General features: G+C 42.6%; 1 protein-coding gene across 3 annotated transcripts in view; it reads left to right on the top strand.

Annotated features, from left to right (window-relative positions):
* LOC127366742 (glutamate receptor ionotropic, NMDA 2D) overlaps positions 1-27,228 on the top strand; it is a 50,055-nt gene that overhangs the window by 1,243 nt on the left and 21,584 nt on the right. The window contains exons 2-7 of one of the 3 annotated variants that reach the window (XM_051405984.1): positions 13,723-13,967; positions 14,282-14,488; positions 15,589-15,855; positions 19,210-19,538; positions 20,721-20,835; positions 26,946-27,151. In XM_051405984.1, coding sequence (XP_051261944.1) covers positions 13,797-13,967; positions 14,282-14,488; positions 15,589-15,855; positions 19,210-19,538; positions 20,721-20,835; positions 26,946-27,151 — 1,295 coding nt within the window. In that variant the 5' untranslated portion in view covers positions 13,723-13,796. Of the gene's footprint in view, positions 1-13,627; positions 13,968-14,281; positions 14,489-15,588; positions 15,856-19,209; positions 19,539-20,720; positions 20,836-26,945; positions 27,152-27,228 lie in introns of all 3 variants that reach the window. The other 2 variants (XM_051405983.1, XM_051405982.1) reach the window with 2 other exon arrangements.

Below are 27,228 nucleotides of genomic sequence, written 5' to 3'. Positions count from 1 at the left end.
CATAGAGACCACCAAAGGAGAAGATCATGCTGTTGACCTGTAAAATGGAGAGACACAGTGTTGCTTCTCTTGCAGATTTGCTGCAGTGATTGGGAGTGCAAGATCAAATTTACTGGCCTGCATTTTGAGGCCACTGAATGCATTTATCCAGATGGAAATTGGAATTAATGTGTTGTTTGTTTTTCTATTTCTGTGGGGTGTTTGGTGTGTCTCTCCCCTCTCTCAGCTGAGTTCTCTAGCTGATATCCATTTCAATCAGCTCTTTTCACCCACAGGTGACGTGCTCCGTTCAGTTTATCGTTTTCCCTCGCAAGCCTTGTGAAATTTATACACAGGCGTACTGCAGCAGCATACTGCATGCACTGCTGCCCGTAAAAGTGTTGCCTTCAGTGTCAGCAGAGCCCCCTTCTCTGCCGATCTGTCGTACAGTTGCCCAGAGAGATCTGTACTGTACCAGCTGTGAGTAGGGGTAGACAGGAGGGGAGGGTGAGGGAAGAGGAGAGGTGATGAGAGAGACAGAAGGTGTGGAGGGAGCGAGAGATGAGAGAAGGTGTGAGGAGGAGGAGAAGGAGGAGGAGAGAAGGCATGAGGGGAGAGTCGGGGTGAGAGATGGGAAGGCAGCAGAACGAAGGGGAGAGTAAAGAGAGGGGTGGCTGGAATTGAATATCAGAGGGGGGACATGGTTGGGAGGCACAGGAGAAGAGATGAGAGGAATAGAGTCAACATTTGTGTGCTTGTTTTCTCCAACCCCCTGCTCTTCATCAATTTCACCCCATTGATTCATCGACTTTTGCACAGAAAACCTTCAAGCTTAGCTCAATCCCCCCTCGCTTGTCTTCTCTTTTCTTCTGCCAATCCCCTTGTTTCTTCTTGCCTCAATCCTTTCCGTCTCTTCCCTCACCCCTGCAACCTGTGACTTCCTCTGCACAGTTTCCTTTTCCCTCTCTTTTCTCCTGCCTCCCCTTTCATCAGTTGTTTGATGCAACATTAGTGGATAGTTTCCTCAATCCTGCCGCCCACCCAAACCCCTCTCCCACCTTCTCTCCACACATTGCACCCACTGTTCTTTTTAATACCACTAATTAAGGTAAAGCTCGTTAACATAGAACATCAATTAGTCTTTAACAAGATCAGAGGCTGGTGTTTTGGAGCGATTACAGTACTCCCCTCTCCCGATGTTCTTCTCTGGACTCTACCCCGGGTTGTATTGATGAATGTGTTGCATATTCACTTTGGCCTGGAGCAGTGGCAAGCCAAGAATTGCACACACAGGGCGGTGGTGGGGCCGTCATGTGACATGGGATGTTTTGATCGTTAAGTGTAATTCTCAGCAACGATAAATCAAATTCATTAACTGCAAATCAATATTTTATACAATCAATCCGTATAATGTCAGGAAATAATGCCTTCTATTGAAATCAGCAGGGGACACAATTTATCACATCGACTCTAAAATTAAGTACTAAATTGTACTTAAGTCTAAATTGCACACTACTTTACTTTACTGCATGAACTGATTTTGTTTTTGAGTGAACACCTTTAAACATTAAACGATAGTAAGCAGCAGCTCAGTGACGCCTTAAAGCAAAACTTTTCTCAGTTAATACAACACGGTTTTCACACATCACGACTTAAGAGACAGTTTAGAATAAATGAGCAGTGACAGTATATTCTGCCTTTTTTAAAGACTGAAGAAATAACAAGGCAAAGGTTGCTTGAGTGACAAAGACAGTAACGTTTGATTGCTGATGTGCGTCAAGTCAGTCAGACCTTGTGGAGAGATCCAGGGTCTATTAGTTGATTCATTGGTCAATCAACCAATCAATCTGAGGACATATCCTTGGATGGCATGAGGGCATGTTTTGACAGTTTTTTTTACATTTAATGGACTAAGTGATGAATTATCTACAGATTAACCGATAATGAAAAAAATGTCAGCTGCAGCCCTACTTACAGTAGTAGATAGATAAGAATTAGTAGAGCAGACTCAAACTCCTTCATTTACTGCATGTACTTTGTAAATGTAAATTTCAAGTTTTACATCATGCGAAATTAAGAAAATAATGTTGAACTTAGTGACAGAAACATATTTCATAGCTGTCATACATTCTGATTTGAACATTAGTGAAGGTACAGAGAATCTCTGCTGATGGCTTCTGTCACAGCTGCCAAGCTAGCAGTGACAACTCAAAGTACCTATGACTAATTAGATGTAATGGTGACATGATGATGTATTTGATTATGACAAGTTATAGTTAAAATAAAAAAACATCTAGTTCCAGGATGGGAAACCGGCCATAATTTGTGTAGCTCGGTTTACCACCAAGTTTTCAGAGAGTCGTGTGTCTTTCAGAGAGAGAGAGAAGAGCAGCATTCAGATACTAAATTACAGGAGTAACCAGTTTCTGGGGGAAGATCAAGTGCTGTTTTGTATGTAAGGAAAATGTAGTTTTCCATTATGAAGTATGGTACAGTATGACAATAAACAACATCATTATGCTGTAGAAACTTAGAACTTTCATCTGAACTCCATATCAGAGGGTTTCTTTTCCACTAAGGTGGCAGCTGCTAGGGTTTGGCAACCCTGAGGTGCCGCCCCCAGCCCAGTTTCAGCCCAACTCTGGAACAGGACAAGCAAAGACAGTCAAACACAAACTGTAGAATGAATGACAGAAAGTAATTTAACAAACCGGTTGAGATGGAAACAGACAGACAGATGGACAGGTTGGCAGACAGACACATTCATAAACAAAATCACACAGACAGGTACGAACGCACACAACAGAGAGGGAGAATTTAGCGTGCACTTCTTGTACACAGTCGCTATCAAACAGGTGCGCACGCACGCACGCATGCACGCACGCATGCACGCACACACACACACACACACACACACACACACACAAACCTGAGCCAAAGCCCTGCGGCTTGTTTTGGGAATACAAGTCTGGAGGCAGCTAGCAGGCACACAGCTTCACATGGCTGCATGCAATACACAGTCAAACACACACTCTCAAAAAGTACATTCAGTCAGATACCCATGGGTATGCAGTCAGACGCACACACCGAGAGTATACCCAAAAATACACACACACAATGAATAGCATATTCTACACAAACACACACCAGTCACAGTTTTGGATGAGAGAGGACCTCGGGAGCTTGCCCATGGGATCCACACACTTAGAGACACTGTACTGTATATATACATTTGAGTGCACACCACATACACACACACCATAGAGGAAAGGAAGATGAAGAGAAATAATGAAAGAGGATGGAGAGATGTGTAGGAATGTTTTGCGGCGTGCAGCGTTTTGTAGCAGTGTGGTGCGGTCCTTCATGATGATGGATTGGGCAGGAAATGACAGCATAAGTGGTTATTAAAAAGAGGAAATGGGGGCATTTATAAAAACTATGTTAGCCTGTGTCTCCGGCCCATGTCGCATGTCACCCTGGGCTGCTGTGTCATGCCTCCTGATCTGTGAGACTTCCCTGCGCTGCATGTAGGGCCAGCTTTGTTAAAACCCTTTGTCATTCTCTTCTCAAAGAACCCAGCAGCTGGCATTTATAGCAGGCTTTGTACTGGAGTGACTGTGCTGGATTTACTAGGTGCAGGTACCAGGTGCAAAGTTGAATCTGTTTTATTGCCTTATCACTTCATATAAAAATAGCTTTGCTCTATTTTCTTTCAAGTTTGAATGTGGAATTCCTTCATAAACAGGTGCCGACTATACAGCTGTTACAAATGCAAATATGTGTGTTTGCACCTGAATGGAATTTGCACAGCGTGTTATCTACAGTACAACAAGGAGGGGGAGACAAGGGAGGAAGAGGGACCGTCAGCGCAGAGATGGAAGAAAGCCTCTGATGAAGATAGTTTGATGTTCCTGGGCTTGTGTTAATGTGCTTCATCTCTGCATGTAAATAGCTCCAGCTTCTTCTCCAGCCTTGTGATTTGAGACAGTCTTGCAGATTCTCTCCTGGTTTTTGACACTGAAAAGAACGAAATGTACAATACATTTGGAATGCAGGTATTCTTATTCAGGGTCAGGATTAATTTGTTCTCAGTTCAGGTTGTGAGATTTCATTATTCAAGCTGGACATTTTTTCACATCGAAGCCTTCTTTAGTCTATCTCCTGAAAGGTAATTAGGAGTGATTTCTCTCTTTTCAATTATGTAATGGCAATTTCAATCAAATTTTTTTCGAATGAGCCAATAAAGGACCCCAACCTTGGTCTGGTGCTGATCGGGCTCATCAAGATGATTGTTATGTGATCTGTTCAGTGTTAACTGTGGCATATTCTTTATCAAAGACTTCAAGCTTTGGGAAATAGAAACACTCATTCACACATTTTGCACAAAGCAGTGATGGGAAATAGCAAGAAGATCAATTGTTGGCACTGGATGCTCTGTGTCATCTATACCCAAATATTGAGACTGCTGATTACAGTCGCAATCACACAACTGTCTGGAGTGTCACCCTGCAAAGATGCACTATTTTTTGAGTATGCGCTGTATGCATGCATGTGCATCCACGTACCGTGCTCATGTGTGTTGTTTGTCATTTTGTGTGCTTTCTGAGACTTGATAATGTTGAATCATCACTGATGTCTTAGTGCTCTACTAATGCTGCATTAATGCCTTATTGGCAGAGTGGTTAGAATGGAAAAATCTCTTGTTATTTCAACTTGGGAGCGTTCATGCATTATTCCAAGATGGTTAGTCACACCAGATAAATAAAATTAAGCCTAAATTAGTTATATTTATTGTGCTACCTATATTTAGTGGTTCATTAACAAGTAAACCAGAGGCAAACAAACAGTATTTAGCTTATTTTGAACAAGCTGAATTGATTGTAGTAGTGTTAAAATGGGATTTTATTTAGATGTAACTGCCAGCGATGGTGGCTTTGCAGCCATTTTGACGCTTTTTTTTTTACACTTGTGTAGTTCTTTTCTCCAAGTAAAAAATCATAGCTGTCAGAAATTTCTGATATCTCATGACATGAACAGTTTTTCCCTCCCGGCTGCTCGTAATTACGTTCTGTACAATATGAAGTGAAACCATCATAAAGAGCCGTGGCCATCTCAGACTACTGAACACCTCTTTGATGAGTTACTGTTGCTTCATGTGTCAAGACTTGGAAAAAAAAACAGGAGAAGACAGATATTTTATATTTGTTGCAGGGAAACAAACATCACAGTATAAGTGGGCTTCTGGATTTGTCTGAGTGAAGACAACACCACGGGGTTCTGACATTCCCTTCACTAACCTCTCACCACCTTTTACTCTTGAGAATCATCCAATGCTCCAAACCCCCCCCCAAAAAAAAAAAAAAAAACCCTTCACTGGTCTCAATCCTTAAATTCCTCTCCCCTGTTGGGCTTCTGTCTGCATGGGAGTGCATTTCCTGAGCTAAACTGATCCACCAACGTTTATAGGATAGGCTGACAGAAGTGTTTCTAACACCTTTGGTTATGAGCAGGGGCAGAGCCAGATGTGCTGTGAATGAAACTCAAACCTTAACACAACATTGTAACATTGGAGCATTAGTTTGAAGCGGACAGACTCAGCAACATGTGGCACCGGAGACTAGCTTACCGGTCTCTCTTATTCAAAATGTTGTTACATTTTTGGCCGAGTGTAACTGTGCCAGAGTATCTGTACACATACATCCATACTTGTAAAGTCACTTCTGCTGGTGATTTTGCACCTGCCTGTGCCATGACCTTGTACAAAGGAGCGATAGTAATCAGTGAAGGTTTCCCACACCAGTTTAATCTGTTTATCCTCGGAATAAGATTGTGAGTCATTACTATGCAGAACTAGGTGCTTTTTTTTCTGCTGAGAGTGTTGAGCAGCTTCCTAGTTTGTAGTTGTTACAGAATGTTTCACCTTACAGGTCCTGAAGGGCTGCAGTGTCGGCTGCTTTTCATCTTGCTCTTTTAATTAGTGACTGATTTAGATCTGGCTAGGTGATCCCAGTGTCTGGCCAATCAATGAGGGAATTAATGGAAGCGCTGGTGCAAGCAGAGTGGAGCAACACTGTGGCTTTGCGACTACTGGCTCAAGATTGGAATAAGAAAATAATCCTTTTAATGTTATTGTTAAAAAACACAGTATTTGTTCCATGCCTTAACATGATTCTACTAAATTCTGAATATTCCCAGACTTATTTCTACTGTCTCATCACATCTGCTGAAAAACTCTCATCCAATTTGTTCCCGATTTCAATCTCAATGTTTTTTTTTAAGAACAACAATCAGCAAAGCATTTCATTCATGAATGTACAGTACTTTATGTAAATACACAGCATGAATGCATGTTTATTCTTAGATGATTGCACTGCATTGATAGCGCTGTGATATTGAAGCAATTTTCCCCAAACACAAAGCCCTCAGAGTTTCTGGATGCTTGTAAAAGGTTGAGCAGTGAGAAATTATTCCTTTTAAAACAAACAATAAGATAATCCCCCAGGTCGTGCGTTGTAAGGACATTTTGACAGAGGATTTTGGAAGAAAAGCAACAACAGAAAACAATTTATATGTACATTAAAACCAGTAAATTATGTGGTATTATAGTCAAGCTGGGAGCGGAGGAGGCTGGCCAGGGAGCAGCGCTGCAGACCTCTGCTCCTCACGGTATAGAGGTGGGGAAATGAAATATTCTTGCTCCTTGGCCAGCCTTAAAGTAAGCACTTATATTATACAAGCATTGGCAGTGGGCATACAAACTATGTAGTCTCCTTACAAAACCATTTTTATTCATTCAAGTTAGTATATGCCAGTTAAGCTTATTGAAAACATACTCTACATTCTGATATGTGAATTCCTGATGCAAGATCCCCAGACACTGGTCTTTCCACATGAAAGCATATGACCTGAGTGATATTTATGTCCAGACACTCATGAGGGTAGTAAACCATTTGTAGCTGATGTTTCCTGAATGGATGTGTATGTGTGTAGGTGTATGTGTGTGTAAAGGAGAGAGAAGATAAAATAGAGACAGTACTGAAATATTTCTGTGCATCATTCATACACAAATTGATGTAGTTTATTCAGCCTGTGTAACTCTATAAAAATATAGTGTGTGTGTGTAAGTGTGTGTGAGAGAGAGAGCTTGCAATGTCCTGAGGATTACATGAATGACAAGGGGTTGAAAGACATACACACACATACACACTCAAAGTGAATAATTCAAGATGCCCTGACTGTGTTACAAAGCAAAATGAAACAACTGACAAGCCCTTATTTTTATCAGCTGATTTTTCTCTCAGGTTACATGAGTTCATATTTGAGCATTACAAGGAATTACTAGACATGTGCGAGGTTATATTAAAGTACAATTAAATACATTCTCCACTTAGGTAATTATATACCCTGAGCTGAATGCTATGAGTTAGAGAGATGAGATGTGGGAATGTCAAATATTTCAGTAATAATCATCTGTAATGGATGTGATTTCCAGTCACTGCTTTTCTTGTCTGACGTGCCAGAAACCACAGTGGGTAGCAGCACTAAGACATTTTCTTTTTTGTTAAAAAATGAGGTCAGAGAATTGTCAGTGCTACACTGTGGCAGGGTCCAGGGTCAGCTTCATCTCATTTCCATCAATCCATAGAGGGAAGAGAAACAAGGAGTGTCCTCCCATTCAAGTAATGAAATTTATCCCCTGAATGTACGGAAGTGAAGTCCAATTAATTGACACTGTCTCTTGGCAGAAGTGTTTAATTCTCACCCATGAAAAAATATTTGAATTAAAGGCAAGATACTCTGAACCTTGGAGTGAGGGGAGTTTTGTACGACCACATGGAAATTATAGGGACTTGAAATGTCAGAAATGAAATGCCGTTTTGCTGTGAAGAAACATCAAAGTGAGATGTCAAGGTGACTGTTTCATTTTTCTCTTGTAAAAGGTTACAAAATACAGAAAGGACAAAATGAACTAATGGACTACCAGCAAGAAACAAGTGTCATGCAGACCCAGCGGAGATTTCGCTTCCCCCTCTCCTGTAACACAACAGTTTTTATAAAATAATATTTTTTGAATTTGAAAGTAGATATGGTAGAAAATGTGAAGGCCTAGAGGTATAAAACAGTGCAGTTTCATTTTACACCGGATACAGTATTTATTTGTTAAACATAATAACAGAAAGAGTATTGTGTTCCCCTGTGTGTGTGTGCAAGCGTCCTCTATTTGTCTTAAATTTGTTAACCACAATTCATTTCCATTCCATATTCCATATCAGCTAGCCCCTCAAATTTAACTGTTCCACATAAAAAATGGTGCCAAGTTTATAAAAGCGACAAGCTCTGATCTGGTTATCAGCCTGTGGCATGTGTAATATACAAATATTGTGTGTTGCGTTTCCCTGTGAGGACCTGGGTGTCACAAGGGTTTGATAGATGTCTCCGACTTTGTCACTAGAATAGCTTATGATGGCCACGGCTATCAAGACCGGAGAAGCAGCAGCAGCAGCAGCAGCAGCAGCAGCAGCAGGCTTTACTACTGCTGTTTACAGCCATGCAGTAAAAACACACAGTACTGTACGCCCTGCTGCTGCACGCTGCGCTACTTGCCGATCACTCTGCACACTATGCACAATGGGAACAAGAGCCGCTCGCCTGCCTGGTGGCTCTTCTGCTCGACAGGGATCAAAGAGAGAGAAAGAGAGAGATAGGGAGAGAGAGGAAGTGAGGGAGGGGAGGAAGTAGAGGGTGAAAGAAGTACAGGACAAAGACATGTGTGGAAGGAAAGAATGGGGGAGGGCTGGGGAAAAAACAGGCAAGGAGTTGTGGGAAGAGAGGGAGAAAAAGAGGAAAGAGGAGTGAGTGAAAGTGAGACAGCGCAGAGTGAGGCGATAGAGTGACTGCGTGAATGAATGAATGAAAGGATGAATGGACAAGTGACCAGATCAAGTGACTGAGTGAGTAAGACTGAAGTGTGTCTGCAAGCATGCTCATGTCCGTGTGTGTGTGTGTGTGCGTGCGTGTGTCAAGTGAGAGTGTGTGATCGAGTGGATGAGTGGGTGAACAAGTGCAGCAGGACAGAGAGTGAGAGAGAAAGAGAGGGAGATTGGGAGAGGGAGAAAGAGAGAGGGAGAGGATATGTTCCGTCAGAGAGGACACACTCCAGTGGCTGTGATTGAAGTATGGGCCAATTAACACGAGGAGCATTGAGCTCCAGCTGCACTCTTCTCTTCATTCCTCTGCTCCCCCACACTGCCATATTACCCGCACGACACACACACACACACACACACACACACACACACACACACACACACACACACACACACACACACACAGACATTGATACACTCACATATATGCACACTGGGCATCACACTGTGCTGGTACTTTATCTTATCTTTTACTATAGTACAGCTATGGACCCAATGAAATTATAAAGGCTACATACAGCAGTGTTCTCGAGCACACTGCGGTCTTAAATGTGGACGAATAAAAAAAAATGTATTCTTCATCTTCAGGAGATGGTTTCTTATTCTAGGCACTTACAGTGACTCACAGAGACGCTGCAATTTCTTCTAATGGTGTACAGTAGACTATATATTAGCCTGCATATATTTCAGATGTTTTGTGTTGGCTGTGGAAAACTGCCTGGGCTGATTCAGTGCAGCCTGTGCCATAGGCAGCAGGGAGCAGGTCCATTACTCTGCATGACAGACTGGAATGAAGCAGCAGAGCTCCGATGTGGGCAAAACACAACGCTGAACACTGCACTTCCACAACTCCACACTCCAGACTCCACAGACTCCTTCCCCCATTCACATTTCTCCAGCAGATCCGATGCAGCACAAGGTCTGGCACGCTGCCTTCACTGGAGTTCAGTGGGAGAGGCGCTCAGAGAGGCGTGGATGCCAGAAACCGACTTCCACCCAGAGCGGCTCCCTCCTCTCTCGCGATTCACTCTTCCAGAGTCACTGCAGGGGCTCGCTGCAGCTGTAGCATGTACAGTTAAAGGGAAGGAGGGGATCTGATACTCTTAAACATTGTGATTGTTTTCCCTACCATCGCACTGACACCGAGAATCAATTTTTCATTTTGTGTTTAGAGGCTATACAAGTTTTTTTCTGTCTCTTTGGTGTTTGGGGGAATAATATAGGTTGCACTGTAATCCTCTATAGAGGGTTGTACCGTCAAAGTAGTTGAACTGCCTTTAGCGACACAAAACTGCAAAAATGTGTTGATATTTTTCAAACCAGTGAAGAAGTTGTTTGAAAAGCTGCACCTACAGTAACCATCAATTCCTATAGGAAATCATTTGGAATCACAGTAAGCACATTATGCAGTGTAAGTGAAATATTTAAGCAGAGGTGATAAGATGTGTTTTGATTGTGAAGTACTGGCAATTTTAGAAGAGAAAGAGGAGACTGGCTTGCCTGTGTGAATGTTTTCTCTCTCATCTTCTTGATTAGCTGTCTTTGTCAGCCTGAAAATATTCCTGCTCTTAAGTACTCAGTAAATATTCCTGAAGGTGTTTTTAGTTTGCTTGTAACAGTTGCTGGCATGTACGCCAGCTTCCATGGTGCTGTAAATGCCACTTTCTTTGTTTAAAAAGACAAACTAAACAGGCTCAACGGGAAAAATAATTAAACTGTAGATACAGTAAGCTGCTTATTAAAGTGATTGACAAATTGAGAGATCAACAATGTACAATACAAATACTTAAGTGTAACTGCTGATATAATATAATGATTTAGACGGAGAATGATGATAGAAGGTGGGTGCACTGTGGCGAATTCAAAGTTTTAAAGTCTAAAAGAATCATCAAAGAAAGTACTCTTATAAAATTTGAAAGGTTTTATATTCCATCTTTCAGTGCAGTCACAGTCAAAAAAATAATAATTACAATATTTATCGCACTGCTGATGAACACACTTCTAAATAAGAAAAAACACTTTCTATATATATATATATATATATATATATAAAATAATACAATACCATGTGATTACATTACTATGCATGTCTCAATCAAACTGATTCCTTACCTTGAATCCTGTTCAGGGAAAACAGGCTTCTATACACTTTTTGACTAATTGATCCCAATTTAAACATTCCCTGGGTTGTAGGCAGTCCCTTGCCAAATATATGCAGTATACACTTTACTGAATTAGAAGCAGCTCCAAAAACTGGAGAGGATCATTTTTAAAGCTAGGAGGGGAAAAAATATACTAAAATGCGAACATTTGCATTTTAACAAAAGATTCATTTACGGTAGCAAATCAAATGAAACAGTAATCTCTATCTCTTTCTCTCTCCCACTCTCCTCTCTCTTCCTCTGTGTATGTGTGTTTGTTTGAGTGTGTGTGTGTGTGTGTGTGTGTGTGTGTGTGTGTGTGTGTTCGCTGTGAGCCCCCTCACTGCATGCCTTTTTATGATTCAGTTTGCAGAATTGGAACACATAATGAACTATATAGTAAGATATATTTAGGTGAGGATTTCATTATAATTTACTTACGCTTTGCTTTTTTGTAGTGCACCCAGTGAGACGCACGTTCAATAACAGGCAGAGTACACTCTGCAGGAAAAGTGGCTGCTGCATGTGGTAATACACTGTGTTCACACTCCCAACAAGGCTCACTGTGATAGAATGGCACGCGCTGGTTGAGCAGTGCAACATAAACACCTCATGAGAGTGAAATACAGTGACGGGCCTAACAGTTAATGTCTCAGAGCTCAGCACCGTAGAATACAGCTCCACCAAATGATATGATGTACCGTATTCCTGCAGCTTCATCTCTGGCTCTCTCATTTTCTCTCTGTCTCTATGTCCTTCCCATTCTTTCCTGCCACATTTTCCTCGCCTTAAAGAAAACAACAACAACAAAGCCCTGTTTTTCTCCCTCTCCCCTTCATTATTACATTCTCCCTTTTCCCTCTCTCCTACTAACAGGTCTGTCTCTCCCTATCTCTCCACACCTCCATCTATTTTTCTTACTCGTATCTATCTGCCTCCCTCATTCGCCCTCTCATTCCATCTCATTCCACTGCTCTCTCCTTCTTTCTCTGCCTCTCTTTTTTTTTCTGTAGCCCCCCCACCACACATACATGCTCACAGCCCTGTCACTCAAAATAGGAGGTTTGGGATGTGTGTGTATTTGTTTAGGCCAAACACGTATACACATCCCAGTAATCAATATTTCTTTTCCTGCTACTCTCCTCACATATTTTACGCCACCATCCCACCATCCGGCTTCATCCTTTCCTTTCCTTCTCCTGGTCTCCTACTCCCCCCGCCTCCTTCCTCCATCAGTCAGTCCAGCTGAAGTCATATGCCCTGTATTTATAGTACCTTTCCATTTTATTCATTTCACAGCTTTCTTCCCTCTTTGCCCCTTTCCTCTCCTTCCTCCAGTTACTTTTTCTTCTACACCCCACCTCTCTCTTCTTTTCTTTGTGGCTTTCTTTTTCTATCCAAAAGACTGATCAGGGTCAAAGAATCGGCAGACTGTGACAAAGAGAGGAGAGTCGGATGAAGACAGAGTGAAAAACATAGAGAGGAGGAAAGGGGAAATAGAGGCGCAGAAAGGCAGAGTGACTTTAGAGGGAATATTATGTCAGCAGGCCCCTGTTAATCAATGCAATTGTGTTTGGTACCTGAAGCCATGAAAATTGGGAGAAGAGATGGGGAATATGAAAAGACGGAGCACGAGACGTAGCGGGGAGAAAGTGAGAAGGAAATGGAGAAAGGGAGGGAGGGCAGTTGGCACCAGAAGTAAATTGAAAATGATGTGCTGTGTGTTTTGTGTGTGTGCGGCTCACATATTAACCCTGCTATCTCCCAGGTAGTCATTATCTTTCCGTGTGGTTGTTTGTGGGAGTGTGTGCGTCCATGTTTGTGTGTACTGCATTAACCCTCCTATCTCTCTATCATTAAGCTGCTCTATGGGCATAGTGTAGCCATGCATTTATCTTGCGAGAGTGTGTGCTTGTGAGTACATTCAAACACTTGCATGCGTGTGTCTGTGCGTGGATGCAGCTGTGTGAGGGCGAGTGTGTTTACAGTGATCTTAATTGTTGTTATCATTCATGCAGCACAATAACCACCTCCGCCCCCATCTTTGTCTCTGTCTGCTATTAACTCTCTCTCCCTCTCACCCTCCTTCCCTCTAACGGCCAGTTTCTATTTTTCCTCATATTGTTCCCTCTCAGCCTGCAGCCTAAATAGCACCCATTTCATCTTCTTTCTGTCTTTCTTTCCTTCCCTCTATTGTTTTTTTCCCCTCTGCGTTCCATACTCCACGTCCAGTATTTTCTCCAGCCAAAGCTAACTTTTATTACCCCATGATTGGATTCAGAATTCATTACCCTGTCTTGCCAGTATGCAATCTCTGATCAGTTTCTACCTTCTTCCTTCTCACTCTCTGTCTACACCTCTTTCTTTTTTCTTTCTTGCAACCTCCTTCTTCTGTTCTCCTTCCTATTCTCTCCTGATTTGATTTGATGTCCTCTGTATTGGACATTATAGAATCCCCCCTCCACCCACCTGAGTCTAACTTAATCTCTTCTTCTCTTGCTTCTTCTTCTTCTTCTTCTTCTTCTTCTTCTTCTTCTTCTTCTTCTTCTTCTTCTTCTTTGCTGTCTCTCTTTCTTTCAGGCACCCTCTCTTAGTGCGATATATATCTGCCTCCCCCCCTCGGCAGGTTGCCATGGTCGCCATACCTACTCTCTCTCTCCTATTGGTCCTGGCAGAGTGGGCAGGTTTGGTGGACGCCTCTCCCCACCTCCTGCTCCGGCCCAGCCCGCGGGAGCGTGATGCAGGGGCCATGATGAACTTCAACATCGCTGTGATCCACGCCGGTGCTACGGTGCAGGCAGAGGCGGCGGTGGCAGGGCCTGGGGGAAGGGTGCTCTACCCTGGTTTCGGCCGGGTATATGGCTCCCTGGGGGAGAGCGTGGTCACCCAGTGGGGCTCTGCTAACGTCATCTGGCTACAGGTTGGACACTGTCTCATCTACCTACTGCTCATTCAGCCTTACTTGAAGGAAGGGAATAACAATGACCATCCATTATTCATACTCACTCCCATTATTTGAGCTGAATGGGCAGCACACTGCAGCCGTTGTGTGGGCCCTGCTGAATGAGCGGGCGTCTGGCTCTGCTCTTTGACCACAGTTTGTATTGTTAGCCAGACATGTCATGCATACTACAGACACTTTCCATATGAATAACACAAAGTCAAGACACACTGCCCTATTTGGTCAACTCTATTTGTCTCTGTCTTTATCCCTCTCTCTATCTTTTTTCCCAGGTGAATGACAGTAGTCCTAAGACAGTGCTGTCCCAGCTGTGTGAGCTGCTGGCGGCGCGGCCCCTGCAGGGTCTGGTTTATGAAGAGGAAAGGCCACCTCGCACGGCCTGGGGTCCTTTGGCCCCCATGCTGGAGTTTGTCTCTGCGCAAACAGGACTGCCCATAGTGGCAGTAGGAGGGGGAGCGGGGCTGGGGAGGATGCCACAGGTAGGAGGAGGGAGGTTGGGGTTGGGATGGGAGAGTGAAGAGGAAGTGTTTGCAGCTTGTGTGTGTGTGTGTATGTGTGTGTGTGTGTGTGTGTGTGGGGGGGGGTTGTGTGTGTGAGAAACAGAGAGGAGAGAATCAGACGATACAAGAGGGCAGATGTCCCAGATGTGTGATTGTGTAGCTCCAAATGTGAGGACTGGCGAGCGGCACATTGTTAATTAGGTGTGTGTTGCATGCTGAAGCAGTATGGATTGACAGCACTATGAATGAAGTATAAAGGGAGAGCTGCTTATATTGCCATAACAACTTACAATGTCACAATGTCGTGCATCCTCTCTGTGAAGAAAAGGTTTGAGGAAGTGCCGGTGGGACGGAGGGGAAGTTGAAGGTCAGGGTCGCTGATCTGCCGAAACTCTGCAGTGTTTGATCTGTAAATGGCACCAACTGGGGCTGTCGCTTTGCCTCTGATGTTCCTGGGAGGGAGGCAATGAGCAGACATGGGTGTGTGTATGAGTGAATAAGAAAGAGAGAGAGAGAGAGTGTGTGTGTGTGTGTGTGTGTGTGTGTGCGTGTACTGTACATTTGTGTATGGGTGTGTGTGTGTGTGTATGCTAAAGAGAAACTAGTGTCACATGCTTTTCACCACCAAATGGGGGGAAAAGGAAACAAAAAGAAATGCATTTGTGCTTACAAATAACTGCTTTAACCATTTACTCTTGAGGAATTAAATTGTAGCACTTTGATGAACTTCCTTTGAAGATGTACCCTCGTCTAGTCCTCATCCCCTCCCATCCCCTGAACAGACTTTTTAGAAACATTCCCTTCTGGACGTCATAGGAGAATTTGTGCAACAATCCTAGCTGTTTTAGCCCTGCGGCTGCACGAGTGCTACTGCTCCATAAAAACTTCAAGCCCCGTGAAGCTTCAATCTTGTGCATAAAGATGGAGCCGTCCGGAGAGTTGTAGTTCTTTGTAGTGAAAATGTTGTGTGTTACTTACTCACTGTATTGTATCTGCATTTTAGCCACAGTACAACTACACTAGATGAATTGTCACAGTGAGATTTTAAACCAAATCTGCTGCTCTCTTCCCCCAATCAGGAATCAGGTTCCATCTTTCTCCAGTTCAGCTCCTCTACTACCCTCCAATTAGAGGTCATCTTTGAGGTGCTGGAGGAGTATGACTGGACAGCCTTTTCCGTGGTGTCTACGCGTCACCATGGCTACCAGGATTTCCTGTCTGTAGTGGAGGGCCTGACGGACGGCTCGTTCATCGGCTGGGAGAAGAAGAGTGTGGTGATCCTCAACGTGACTGACGACCCTGGGGGGGCACGCACGCGCAGGCTGCTGAAGGAGAACGAGGCGCAGGTGAGACAGGGGGGAGGGAGGGGGGAAAGGGGGGAGGAAAGGGGAGGAAGTGCTGCGAGTGTCATTGGGGGCCCCCTTTCTGACAGGTGGCTTCCCAGCTTTTTCCTTCCTTCTTCGTCTCTCCCTCTGTCCCTCCACATCTCTCTCTCCCCTCTCTCCTCTATCCCTCTGTTCTTCTCTTCCCCTCCCATCTGCCAAGGCATAAAGAGTTCAACGGTACAACAAAAACCACGAGTCAATCTGATTTGCTGCCTGGTGTCATGTGGCATTGTACGAAGAGTTATGTACAAAGTGCTAAAGAAGTAAACTATTTAAACCACAGTTTTCCCCTTGTTTAGCCTTAAGTGGCTTTAATGTTGGAAAAAACACCTTATCCTAAACTGTCAGTAGTACAGTATCACATATAGTATATATTCTGTATCAGCTTGTTCTAGCTCTTCATAGATTATACTGTAAAACTGTTTATACAGAGTGAAATATTCATGGCTGCACCATCCCATCAAATGGGAATATTCGAGATGTCTTGTGCATAATTTTATACACATTTGCTGAAAATTGAACACAACTCGGTATCTTTGGAAACTCTAAGCTCTGCACTAGCATTTAAAATAAACGTGTGTGGGTTTGAACAATGTTTGACTGCACAACATAAGTTAGTGATGAGTGACCCAATGTCGGGCCACTGCTTGCTGAAGGAGATAAAGATGAATGGCGTGTAAATCCTTGTGTCTGGATAGTTTTTACCTGAATATCACATTATCTAATTCATGATTCCATTTTGATCCAGACATAACTTTATTTCTTCTTTTTTCACTATCTTTATTTAACTTTAATTTGACTTCATTCTAGTTACCTTCTTTATATATAAATATATCAATATAAAGTTATTAACGGCATCAATCTTTTCTTTGATATTTAAAAAAAAACACCCCCTACATTTCAAATTCACATTGATTCATTGATGAGCAGAACGACTTGTGGTTTTGGCTTGTACCTCTGGTGTGTTTCATTCCTTCATACTGTATGCCTGCTCCCTCTCCTACCACAGTGGCTTGCTGATTCTTCACTTCCTCTCCTTACTTCTTTCAAACTTCCACGCTTGTTTCCCCTGCTACCCTTTCCCTCCCTCACTTCCTTTATCATGTTTTTTTAGCCCGTCATCCACCCTTAAATCTCCTCTTTGACCCCATGATCCTCCTGTTCAATTTTTCACTCATCTCTGTGTTCTGATGCTTACTCCACTCCCTCCTTCCCCCTCTGCCTCCCCTCCTGCATTTCTTTGCCTAGAGACAAGCTCACTCTCCTCTGTTGCCTTCCTGTTCACCTCCATCTCTGTATGGCTATCTTTCATTCCTTCAGTCCATTCGTCCATCCCTCTTGCTGCATGTCTTCCCAGCCACAGACTCTGCTCTCTGTTGGCTCGGTTTAGTCTGGGTCTCAATGTCATCGCTAATGTCCCAGCATGGTCACTGCAGCTCTGCGTGTGTGTGAGTGACTGTGCGTGTTTGTGTCTGCGAGGGTGTGCATGTGTATTGGATTCCTTAGACACCACTCTGCTAGTGTCACTGTTAATATAACATACTGCCTGCAGTGGGTTCCCTATACGCAGTGCTTGCTTTTTAACCCTCTTGCTTTTCACAACAACCCCCATTCTTTTAGCTTTTCTCTACTGCCGGGCTAATAAATGCTTTTGATTGCTTAGTAATGCTGTGTATGTTTGCATTACATGCTTTCTCTCTCTCTCTCTGCCACATACATGGTTGTGTCCTCTACATTGTAGATGGCCTGATGCAGGTCTCTGGGTCAATTTCTACTCAAATCTCTCACTGTCTATCTTTTGTTCCATTTCTCTTCCAGCTTCTGCCTTGTCAGTATTTCTTCTGCTCTCTCTCTCTCTGTTGTATGTTCCTCTCTTTCTCCATTTCCCGTCTTTAGATATTGTGTGTGTCTGTTTATAACTCTGATTCTCTCCTTCCCTCCTTAATTCAGTCTTCCTCTCTGTCTGTCGCCCTCTTTCTCCCTCCTCCCCTCCTTCCTCCTCCCCCTCTGTCACTCTCATTCCCTGCCTAATTCACTGGAGGTTTATTGGCATACAGGCAGGATTGTTTTGCCAAGCCATTACAGTTCAAAATTCAATGAAGGCGCAATTCTCAAAATGTGCTTTCAGTCTGTTTTCCTGACTCCTGCCCTCTCCTCCCCCTCTTCCACAAAAGTTGTCTTTCTCTTTTTTGTCCTCAGATTCCTCTTTGACTTTTGACGTCATTCTATTATTTTTTATGCACTTCTTTAATTTGAAATGCTTTTGCTCTTTCTTTCTTTTTCCTGTATTTGTCAGCATTTAACCCCCATCCCCTTTTCCGCTCAGCTCAGCTCTATCTTCCTCTTGTCGATCCCTTCCTTCTCTCTCCATTTCCCCTCTAACCCCTTAAAACCTGCTTTGGTCAAGTTCTACCTCCATCCTCAACCCTCCTTACCACAGCACTTGCAGCAGAGAGCTAATTCAAATTTCTCTTTCTTTAATGTTTTCTTCTCTTCTTCTCCCCAGCCTCACTCCATCATCCCACCCCTTCTTTCGCAAATATCTCTTATCTCTCCAGGCCCCGATTTCACCAAAATATGTCATCCTTTGCTTTTCTTCACCATCCCTCCTCCTTCTTTCCATTCTCCAAGGAGCGACTTTTCTGTTTTCCCACCTCTGATTACTTCCCTCCATCCGCTCATTTTGCCCCCCCTCGATCTCCTGTTGTCTCCTGGTCTTTTCTCCACCTTGCTTTTAATAACATATGTCAGAGTTTAACCTCTTCCCCCTTGTTTTCCCTCAGGTGTGTTAGGTCTTTAACCGCCCTTCCCTTTCCCTGCTTCCCTGCCTCTACCTCTCCATTTCTGCTCTACCACTTGCAGTCGTTTCCTTTTCTCATTCTTGTTTTACTCCTGTTTTCATTATTCATAACTGTAACTTGTTTCATCAGGCCCAAGCTCATTAAGCACTGACCCTTATTGCCTTCTGTACCTCCTGGTTAGCGCACATAGCATTCAACCATGCAGTCTTCCCTCTTTCTGGTTTGTCTGCTTCTCCCTCTGAATCATTCGCCCGACTCCCATGAACCTTATCACATCAGCTTACAGCTATCTCTCCTGGCATACTTGTTTTTTCTAGATATGGCCTTTTCTATCCAACCTCCTCCCCTCCCGTTCAGGTGCACCTCTGCTCCAGCTCTATCTTTCTCCCCTTACTTCTCCCACCCTCTGTCTCTCTCCACGTCTCCCCTGTCCCCTCCTTATCTCACTAGCGTGTATGTGTGTGTGTGTCTCCCCTCGTCCCTGTTCCCTCCCTGCCTTCCTACTGTCCTCCAGGTACGTTTGCTGTACTGCTCCCAGGAGGAGGCTGAGCTGGTCTTCCGAGCTGCCTGGGCCGCCGGTCAGGCCGGAGCCTCACACATGTGGTTTGCTGTGGGGCCAGCTCTCTCAGGTTTGGGCACGGAGAACCTGCCCCGGGCTCTATTTGCCGTGCGGCCCCAGGGCTGGAGGGACGAACCTCGCCGGAGGATTGCTCGGGGTGTGTCTGTGCTGACTCACGGGGCAGTGGCAACGCGCAAGGATTACGGGACCACGGGTGGGCCAAACTTTGTCACCAACTGCATGACGGATGCCAATCAGACCCAGAGACTGCGGGGCAGGATGAGGTGAGAGGGAGATAAGAGGAAAGAGGAAACACTGTAAAAGGAGAATATGAGGAGGGAAGGAAGATATATGTAGGTTTGGGGGTAAGTACAAGGCAGTTGGCTGGCTCCAGACAAAATATGTGGAAAAAGGAAAAAAAAAGAAATAGAGACAGGATAAGGTGTATTCTATGAAATGAGTTGGTTCGGCGCCAGAATGAGCTGGAAGGTATATGGGTGGAGTTGGTAGATTCAGTGTCAGAGAGCAGGCACAGAGGGGATATCTGAATTTGGAGCTGGCTATCATCCATGCAAAATAGATGTTGTTGGTGCGTGTAGTTGTGAGTTGGCAAAATTACCCCAGCATCTGTAGCAAGCGGACCATGTCTCATGTATATTAATGAGCAGACTTTAATATATTCCTTGTAGGCTGTGCAAACAGGCAGCGGCACACTCTAACAGGTAGCCCAAGTGGTTCTGGTTATCATCTTGGTTCATTTTTAACGCCAATCATACTTGAACCACATATACAGCACACATACAATACTGAATACTTGTTTATTCTGTGTGAGAATGAGCCAAACATGTAATCAATTAGTTTATTTGCAGTCATTTTTGTAAATTAATCACAGTATAAACTGTGTGGCAATTAAAGGGGAAATGATTAATGGATTCTTCCTTCTTTGTTTATAAACTGTGTCCAAGAACAGAAGATGTTTGCATTTCCATTTTTTTGCACTGCTACCTGCTGTTCACTGTCTGTAACTGCAAGCTACTGTTCCATGAGGCTTCCTGTCATGTAAAAAAAATAAAATAAAACCTTTCAGGTTTTGTGTTTTGAAGCCAGCAAGATGACATGAGGAGACAATTAGAGCATCTGTCCTGTGTGATTATCAGACAAACTATATAGCTTGCAGCCCATGCAGAGCGAAGCACTTGTTTGACTTCAAAGGTCCTGACAATTCTGAGCGTCTGATCATTTGTCTGTAGATTTGATTAACAGACAAGCACTCATGTCACTATAAAGGTGCTGTGACTTAGTTTCAAATGAGAAGGTATAGGGCGGGCTGATTGTTGCATCAAAACCAGCCTTAAGATTTCTATTTTCTTCTGATCTCCTCCTAGAAAATAATTAGTTCATTTACGCGTATTATGTATTTAACTTACTGTCTGCCCTCTCTTTTGTTACCATCCATCGCCATGCAGGTATTTCAGCAACATCACGCTTGGTGGTCGTGACTACTCCTTCAATAGTGACGGTTACCTGTCCAACCCCTTCCTGGATGTAATTTCCTGGACACCTGGACGCGGATGGGAAGATGTAAGGAAATTACATCAGTTTTTTTCTCCAAACGTGCTCTGGGTCTCACTCTAGAAGAGGATCCCATGATACACTTAATTGTATATTATTTTGTTGTCTCCATAAACAGTTTGAATCTTGGTATTCATGAGAAACTGTCATTCTGCCTTCTGACTGGAGCAACGTTCTTGAGTCTTAATCTGTGTGAACTAGCAAGAAGAGCAGATCTGTGCTGTATTGGCATCTGAAATAAGAATATAAACCTGACAGTGAAGATAGTAGGGTCACATTGGTTCATTTTCATGTAAAGTTCACTATGGCTATTGTTGCCCGAGGCAAAGAAGAGAAGCTGGCTGCTGACCATTTGACTGTGCTTTGTCTGCTCCTACTGTTCAGTTTTTGCTATCTTTCTGCTATTTCCTGGTTAAAGCACACTTAAACAATACCACAAATGCACACACCACTCACAGACACACTTATAGGGCTAAAACAATTAATTGAATGAAAGAAATCGAATAATCACAATTTTGATAATGATTGTTACTCGTTTAAGTCACCTTTTAAGAAAAAGCTACTAATATTCTTAGTTTCCAACTTCTAAAATGTGAGGATTTTTTGATTTTATATTATAATATCTTGGGGTTTTGGATCGTTGGTCTGAAATAACAAGCAATGTGAGGACATCACCATGGCCTCAGGGAAACTGTGACAGATCAATTAATCATTTATAATAAGAGGACAGGTCTGTCTTAATACAACACATGCATGTCCATATGTAACTTTAAAGACTTATTGGTTGCTGTAATCTCCCCTCTTCTCCTTAGTTATTGTGAAGCAATACCTTCCTAGTGTGATTCCATGGTAAAAGATGGAGGACAAAATCCACAGTCCTAGTTTTATGCAAATGCATTTTAAAGTTAAGGTGAAGCTAATATGAGGCTTCAGCAGGCTGAATTATCTAAATCAAAATGTTACCCTTTGAAGTAACAGTCACTTTACCAAATTCCCTCTTTGTGACTCCCTGAACAGTGTTTACTTGCTGAGATGCAGCAGAGGGACAGTAACACAAAAAGGGAATTTTGAACAGAAACACTTACTCTGGAAGATGCCACTGAGTTTGACTAACTCTGACTGTTTGAGCTTCATAAAGCTGCGTTTGAAAAGCATTTCTACACAGAATGAGGTCTGTAGAAGGTTTCTTTAGTCTCTAAATGTACAAACAGGCATGAGAAAATTGTATTTAGACAGACTAAAACCAGTGAACCTATCCTTCAATCAATAATGAAAATAATCAATAGTTGCAGCCCTGCAGTCAAACACATGCACTCATACATTTCACTCTTCGTGATTTTGCTGAAAGCAATGTTGTGATGTTGCACTGATCAATAGTTGCTGATTTGTTCTCATTCACTGCCTGTGTTTTCACATCTTGTAAAATGAAATGCAGATTTAAATAGTGCTTTTGATTTACCATCTGGTTGTAGACTCCCCATTGTTTTGTGTGTTTGAGTGTCTTGTCTACATAACTGCATGCGCATCAACCAAGCACCAGTACCCCTGGCATGTCATGCATATTCTATAAAGCTGTGGTCTGTTCAGAAATCCTTAATACGAAGACTTGTCACCTGTTGGAGATGTTTTCCCTTTAATACGCAGGGATTTTACCCTTGTCAGTGTCAGAAGAGAGAACGATGCTCATTTTCTCAACCACACACCAGCACGTCAACACCACACTGTACATGCATAAAGACACACAGCACACTCAGAACATACACGCCGCAACTGAACATAATCATAAACACCGCACAAATACAAATACCGATGCACCCACACAGGCACACACACAAGCACAAATACACACATTGGTGGTTCTCAGCCTCCTGCTGGTTTTAACAGCCCACCAGAGTCCAGTCTCAGCGTGTCGTAACATGCTGACTCCTGCCATATCCCTCAAATCCCTTTCAATTAGAAGCTCCTGTGCTGGTCCTTCGACTCTGCGCAAACCCAGGGTACGAAACCCACCCCCACACACACACACATACACACGCTTAGAACTTAAACACAGACATCCACATGTGTGTGCACACAAATGAGGGCACATACTGTATGCTTACATACATATGCTTACACCCTTCTTGCATAAACCCTGTTGCTTACACACACACACACACACACACACACACACACACACACACACACACACACACACACACACAATGAGGATAAGACGCCTGTATCTGCCTATTATGCACATCCACGCTGTTGGCTCTCCCTGAATATTTAATGTTCTCTTTACAATGACTGCACCATTACCTAGAGCCCGGGAGCACCCAGCTTAGCTTACTGAAACACTGCAGACTAGTACTGAAGGTTGTCCAGCATGAGCATGGCTTGTTTCATCTACAGCACATAAAACTAGTTCCAGGATATTATCGAAATTTAATGAACATTTATTAATGCCACTCACAGCTGCTAAAGAATAACGTTTTAGTTTTAAGTGGTTCCCAGTCTCCAAACTTTTGCTCCAAACCAGAATACTTTCTCTGCCACAAAATATTCCAGCAATTTGAAAAGTCTGAAGTGGAATATATTTGCTGTTCTTTTCCTGACGTTTGTGTGTGGGTTTTTCTAGGTATTTGTCTGATAGAGAGTAGTGTGTTCTCCTGTAAGCTCTATCTGTTTCCTGTCTGTGTTCCCTGAGTGTGTTGTGATTGAATGTCTGTTGCGGAGCTGCGGTCGAAGTGCAGTCGAAATACTGTCATTGTTGCCACCTCCTCCTCTTCTCTCTGCCAGCGCTTGCATTACACAGACAGGCAGGCTGCACAAAGCTGCCAAACTTTACTTTACTCCACTGGCCTGCTTAAGTACTCACATTCTTGTGTGTATGTTTTATATGCGTGTGTGTGTGTGTGTGTGTGTGTGTGTGTGTGTGTCTGTTAACTGTATATCTTCATGTATTTCTGTATGTGTGTGCATGAGAATACAGTACGCACACGTTCTTTTGTGTACGTCGCCACAGTTACACTTGTCATGACACTTAGATGAGACTTTTATCAGGTGATCACGCCAAGATGTGTCAAATAATGTTGCAAGAGGAAGGTTCACAAAAAAAACTCTGCACCCTTCTTGGGTGTGGTTCTGCCTTGTGCTGCTTTCAAAAGTCTGAATATGCCAGGCACCAGCATCCAACACACCCAGTGTGCATATAAACAATGCAAAGAGAAGGGGGAAATGATACAGCCAAAGGGATGCTTGACAGACATTTTCAGGTCAACAGTGGACACAGAACAATGTGGTCTCACAGCATCATTCGCGAACCGATTTTAAAAATCATACTGAAATGACATCTGTAGTCATGGGTCTGCTGTCTGCACACGTGTAAGTGCCTGTAAAAATGAATTTTGACCAAAGCTTGTCACATAAAAATCCTTCAATCAAACCCACTCAAAATAAACCGTAACTCCGGTTCCAGGCTATTCAACAGCCTAAAGATTAGAAATGTGGATTTCTGCATTCCACTGAAAAACCCCTGTCACCATAGCTCCCTTGGTAAAGCCCATTCTTTGTATAAGTATGAATCTGTGAGGTACTTGCATTCATCCTACTCAAAGCCATTATATGTAAATTATTATTATTTCGTCCGATGTCTGATTTTACACTAAAGTAAATGACAAGTACAAACATATCTGGATAACGATGTGACCCCATCAATCAGTGTAGCCACGAATGTGCCAAGTAATTGCTCCCAACCCACATAACAATTAATATTCAAGGACTGGTGTTCTAAAAAAGAGCGAGCGGGCACAATAACCTAAATAATACCTGTACAATTTAATGAAAAACAGTACCATAGCCATGCAGTAAATATAACCTTTGTGAAGCTTATTATACTAAGTTTGTACTGTTCATTCATCTCTGTTGTCACTTTGTGGCCATAGTTTGTGATACAGTATTGTACAATGTATTTCTACAGTGTAACTGTATCATGCAAGGAAAGACAAAAGTGAACAGTCTAACACAATGATTATAGCATTATACATGAGATTAAGTTGTATAGGTGTTAATGTTGTTGTGTTTACACTGTTTCTGACAAAGTATATGTTTAAGGTTATGGTATTGTTATTATATAACATTTAAAAAAAATTCTATTTAGTAAACAATTTTTTAAAATTTAATTAAAGTGGCTACTAGAGTAAAATACCGTTGGGATTTTGTGCCTGATTTTAAAGCTTTATTCTATAGCTTTCTTGTGCTCGATTGTAAAATATGTGATATGTGCATACCTAAAGTGGTTGTAGGCAAAAATAGAAAATTATTATCACAACATAGTATAGCCATATAAATATAGTTTTCTGTTCTTTAGTTGGTTGGGCAAATAACCAACATCATCTTTGTTTTAAATGAATGCAGAATACATCTGTTCAGGGACTACTTAACCATTCAATGCTAGCTCTCACAAACATGAGCAATACTGACTGTGGCATTTTGGTCAAATATTTTTGCTTTGTTATTCATTACAAATAACAGAATTAGTTGAAATTTCTGATTTAAAAAAAAACAAAACAAAAAAATTAAGCATTACTTAACAGCAAGAGTTATGGATTCAAATTGAGTCAAAAATGTTTTCCAACAACTCCAGAGCCCTCACACCAACATGTCCCATCTCCTGCATTTAACGTGTAGACAGAAAAACGACTGTGATTGAACAAGCAGCCAGTCTAATAGTTTGGAGGTGCTTACTGACCATCTGCAGCTGGCTCAGCTCCGGTAACTACACAATGTCCCATCCTCGGTTCACACACCCCCAACTTTAAACAAAACCAGGGGATTGGTGAATTTTGGTTTACTGGTGGTGACTAAGAAGAAAACGTCAGTGAGATAATTTAGTTGGACTCACAACTAAAGTTACCCGGCACCCCAGTCCCATCTGACCTCAGCACACAGTGATCCCTACGCAAACCTCAGGGGGGCAGTCAAAAATGTATTTCCTTACCTGTTACCCAGCATCTTCAGAGCTGTTATTGTGGCCTTCCTTACTTTCTATCATGGTAGACTTTACTTTTGCTTGAGACGTGTCCAGTGTTTCCAGGGACTGCGCCCTGTACGCGTTACGCAAGCTGAGAGGCTATATAATAGTAATAACTTTATTTGTACAGCACTTATCTGAACAAGGTTACAAAGTGCTTGTCCAGTTAGACACGTTGTATCAATCAGAGGACAACTGTAGGAACACAAACATATATGTAAAGATACAACCTGCTGCTGGTGATCACACAGGTAGGAAATGACCTCTCGATTTACTTTAGTGACCGAATTAATAGATAAAGATAAAGTATTACAATTAACCCATCCGTCTAACTTCCTCAATCCTCCAATATCTAGTTATTTATCTAATTAAGTGTATAATCATTTATTGGCACTCTCTAACTAAAGCAATGTTATTGGCTCAAACAGATGTGGCGTCATACTTTCTCATGGATTGCGGATGTTAGATGGACACTGTATCCCCTCACCCTTATTCACAAACAGCTTTGATTATGGGATTATTTACCAAAAACGAATTCTCAACGCTGTTCCAAAAAATGTGACATTAACAGATTTCTGTCACACATTTGGAAAAACTTTAATAACTTGAAATGTCAGTACAGGAAAATCTTGGCCACTATGATTTGATTCTGTCATAAACAACATACTTAATAAATCTAGTGCATGTGTTTTGAAGCACGACAAGCAGAAAATAGTAAAAGTTAATATAACTTATTTCCATAGTGGTCCTCACTGTGTCAAATCAGGATCACAGAGTCGGCGCCTCTGCTACATTACAAACATAAGTGGAAGTTGTAACATGCAGATGTAAATTATTGCAAGCTTTATTCATTATACAAATATTACATTTATACTAAAATACTAATTACATTCACCTTTTCTACTCTATCTTGAGCAATATGAATGTGGATTGTGTCTCTGATACTTGTTTTGTGTTCAGTAGGGTTGTTGAGATTACCTGGTTTTGTTTATCGTTATAAATAAAGGTGGTGCCCGTTAAAGGAAAAGAAACACTGATTGTGGTAGAAATGTTTGGCATTGTGTAGTCCACCTCTCTCTAATGTTTCTCTTGTCTGTTCCCCCAGGTAGGCTGGTGGGAGAACGGCGTGCTGAGACTTCGGTACCCAGCCTGGTCCCGATATGGGCCATTCCTTAAACCACCTGATGATGCTCAGCACCTGCGTGTTGTCACGCTGGAGGAAAGGCCATTTGTCATTGTGGAGCTGGCAGACGCCGCTTCCGGGACCTGCATCCGTGACTCAGTGCCCTGCAGACGACCCCTTAATGCTAGGTTTGAATCCTTTGGATTAAAAACCTAGCATAGCAAAAAAAATAAAAATTATTAGGTTGATATGTTTTGTGTAGGAT

Source organism: Dicentrarchus labrax, unplaced genomic scaffold (genome assembly GCF_905237075.1).
Source record: "Dicentrarchus labrax unplaced genomic scaffold, dlabrax2021, whole genome shotgun sequence".
Taxonomy (NCBI): domain Eukaryota; kingdom Metazoa; phylum Chordata; class Actinopteri; family Moronidae; genus Dicentrarchus; species Dicentrarchus labrax.
Note: the sequence above shows the minus strand (reverse complement) of the source record. Positions and strands in the feature narration are given on the sequence as shown.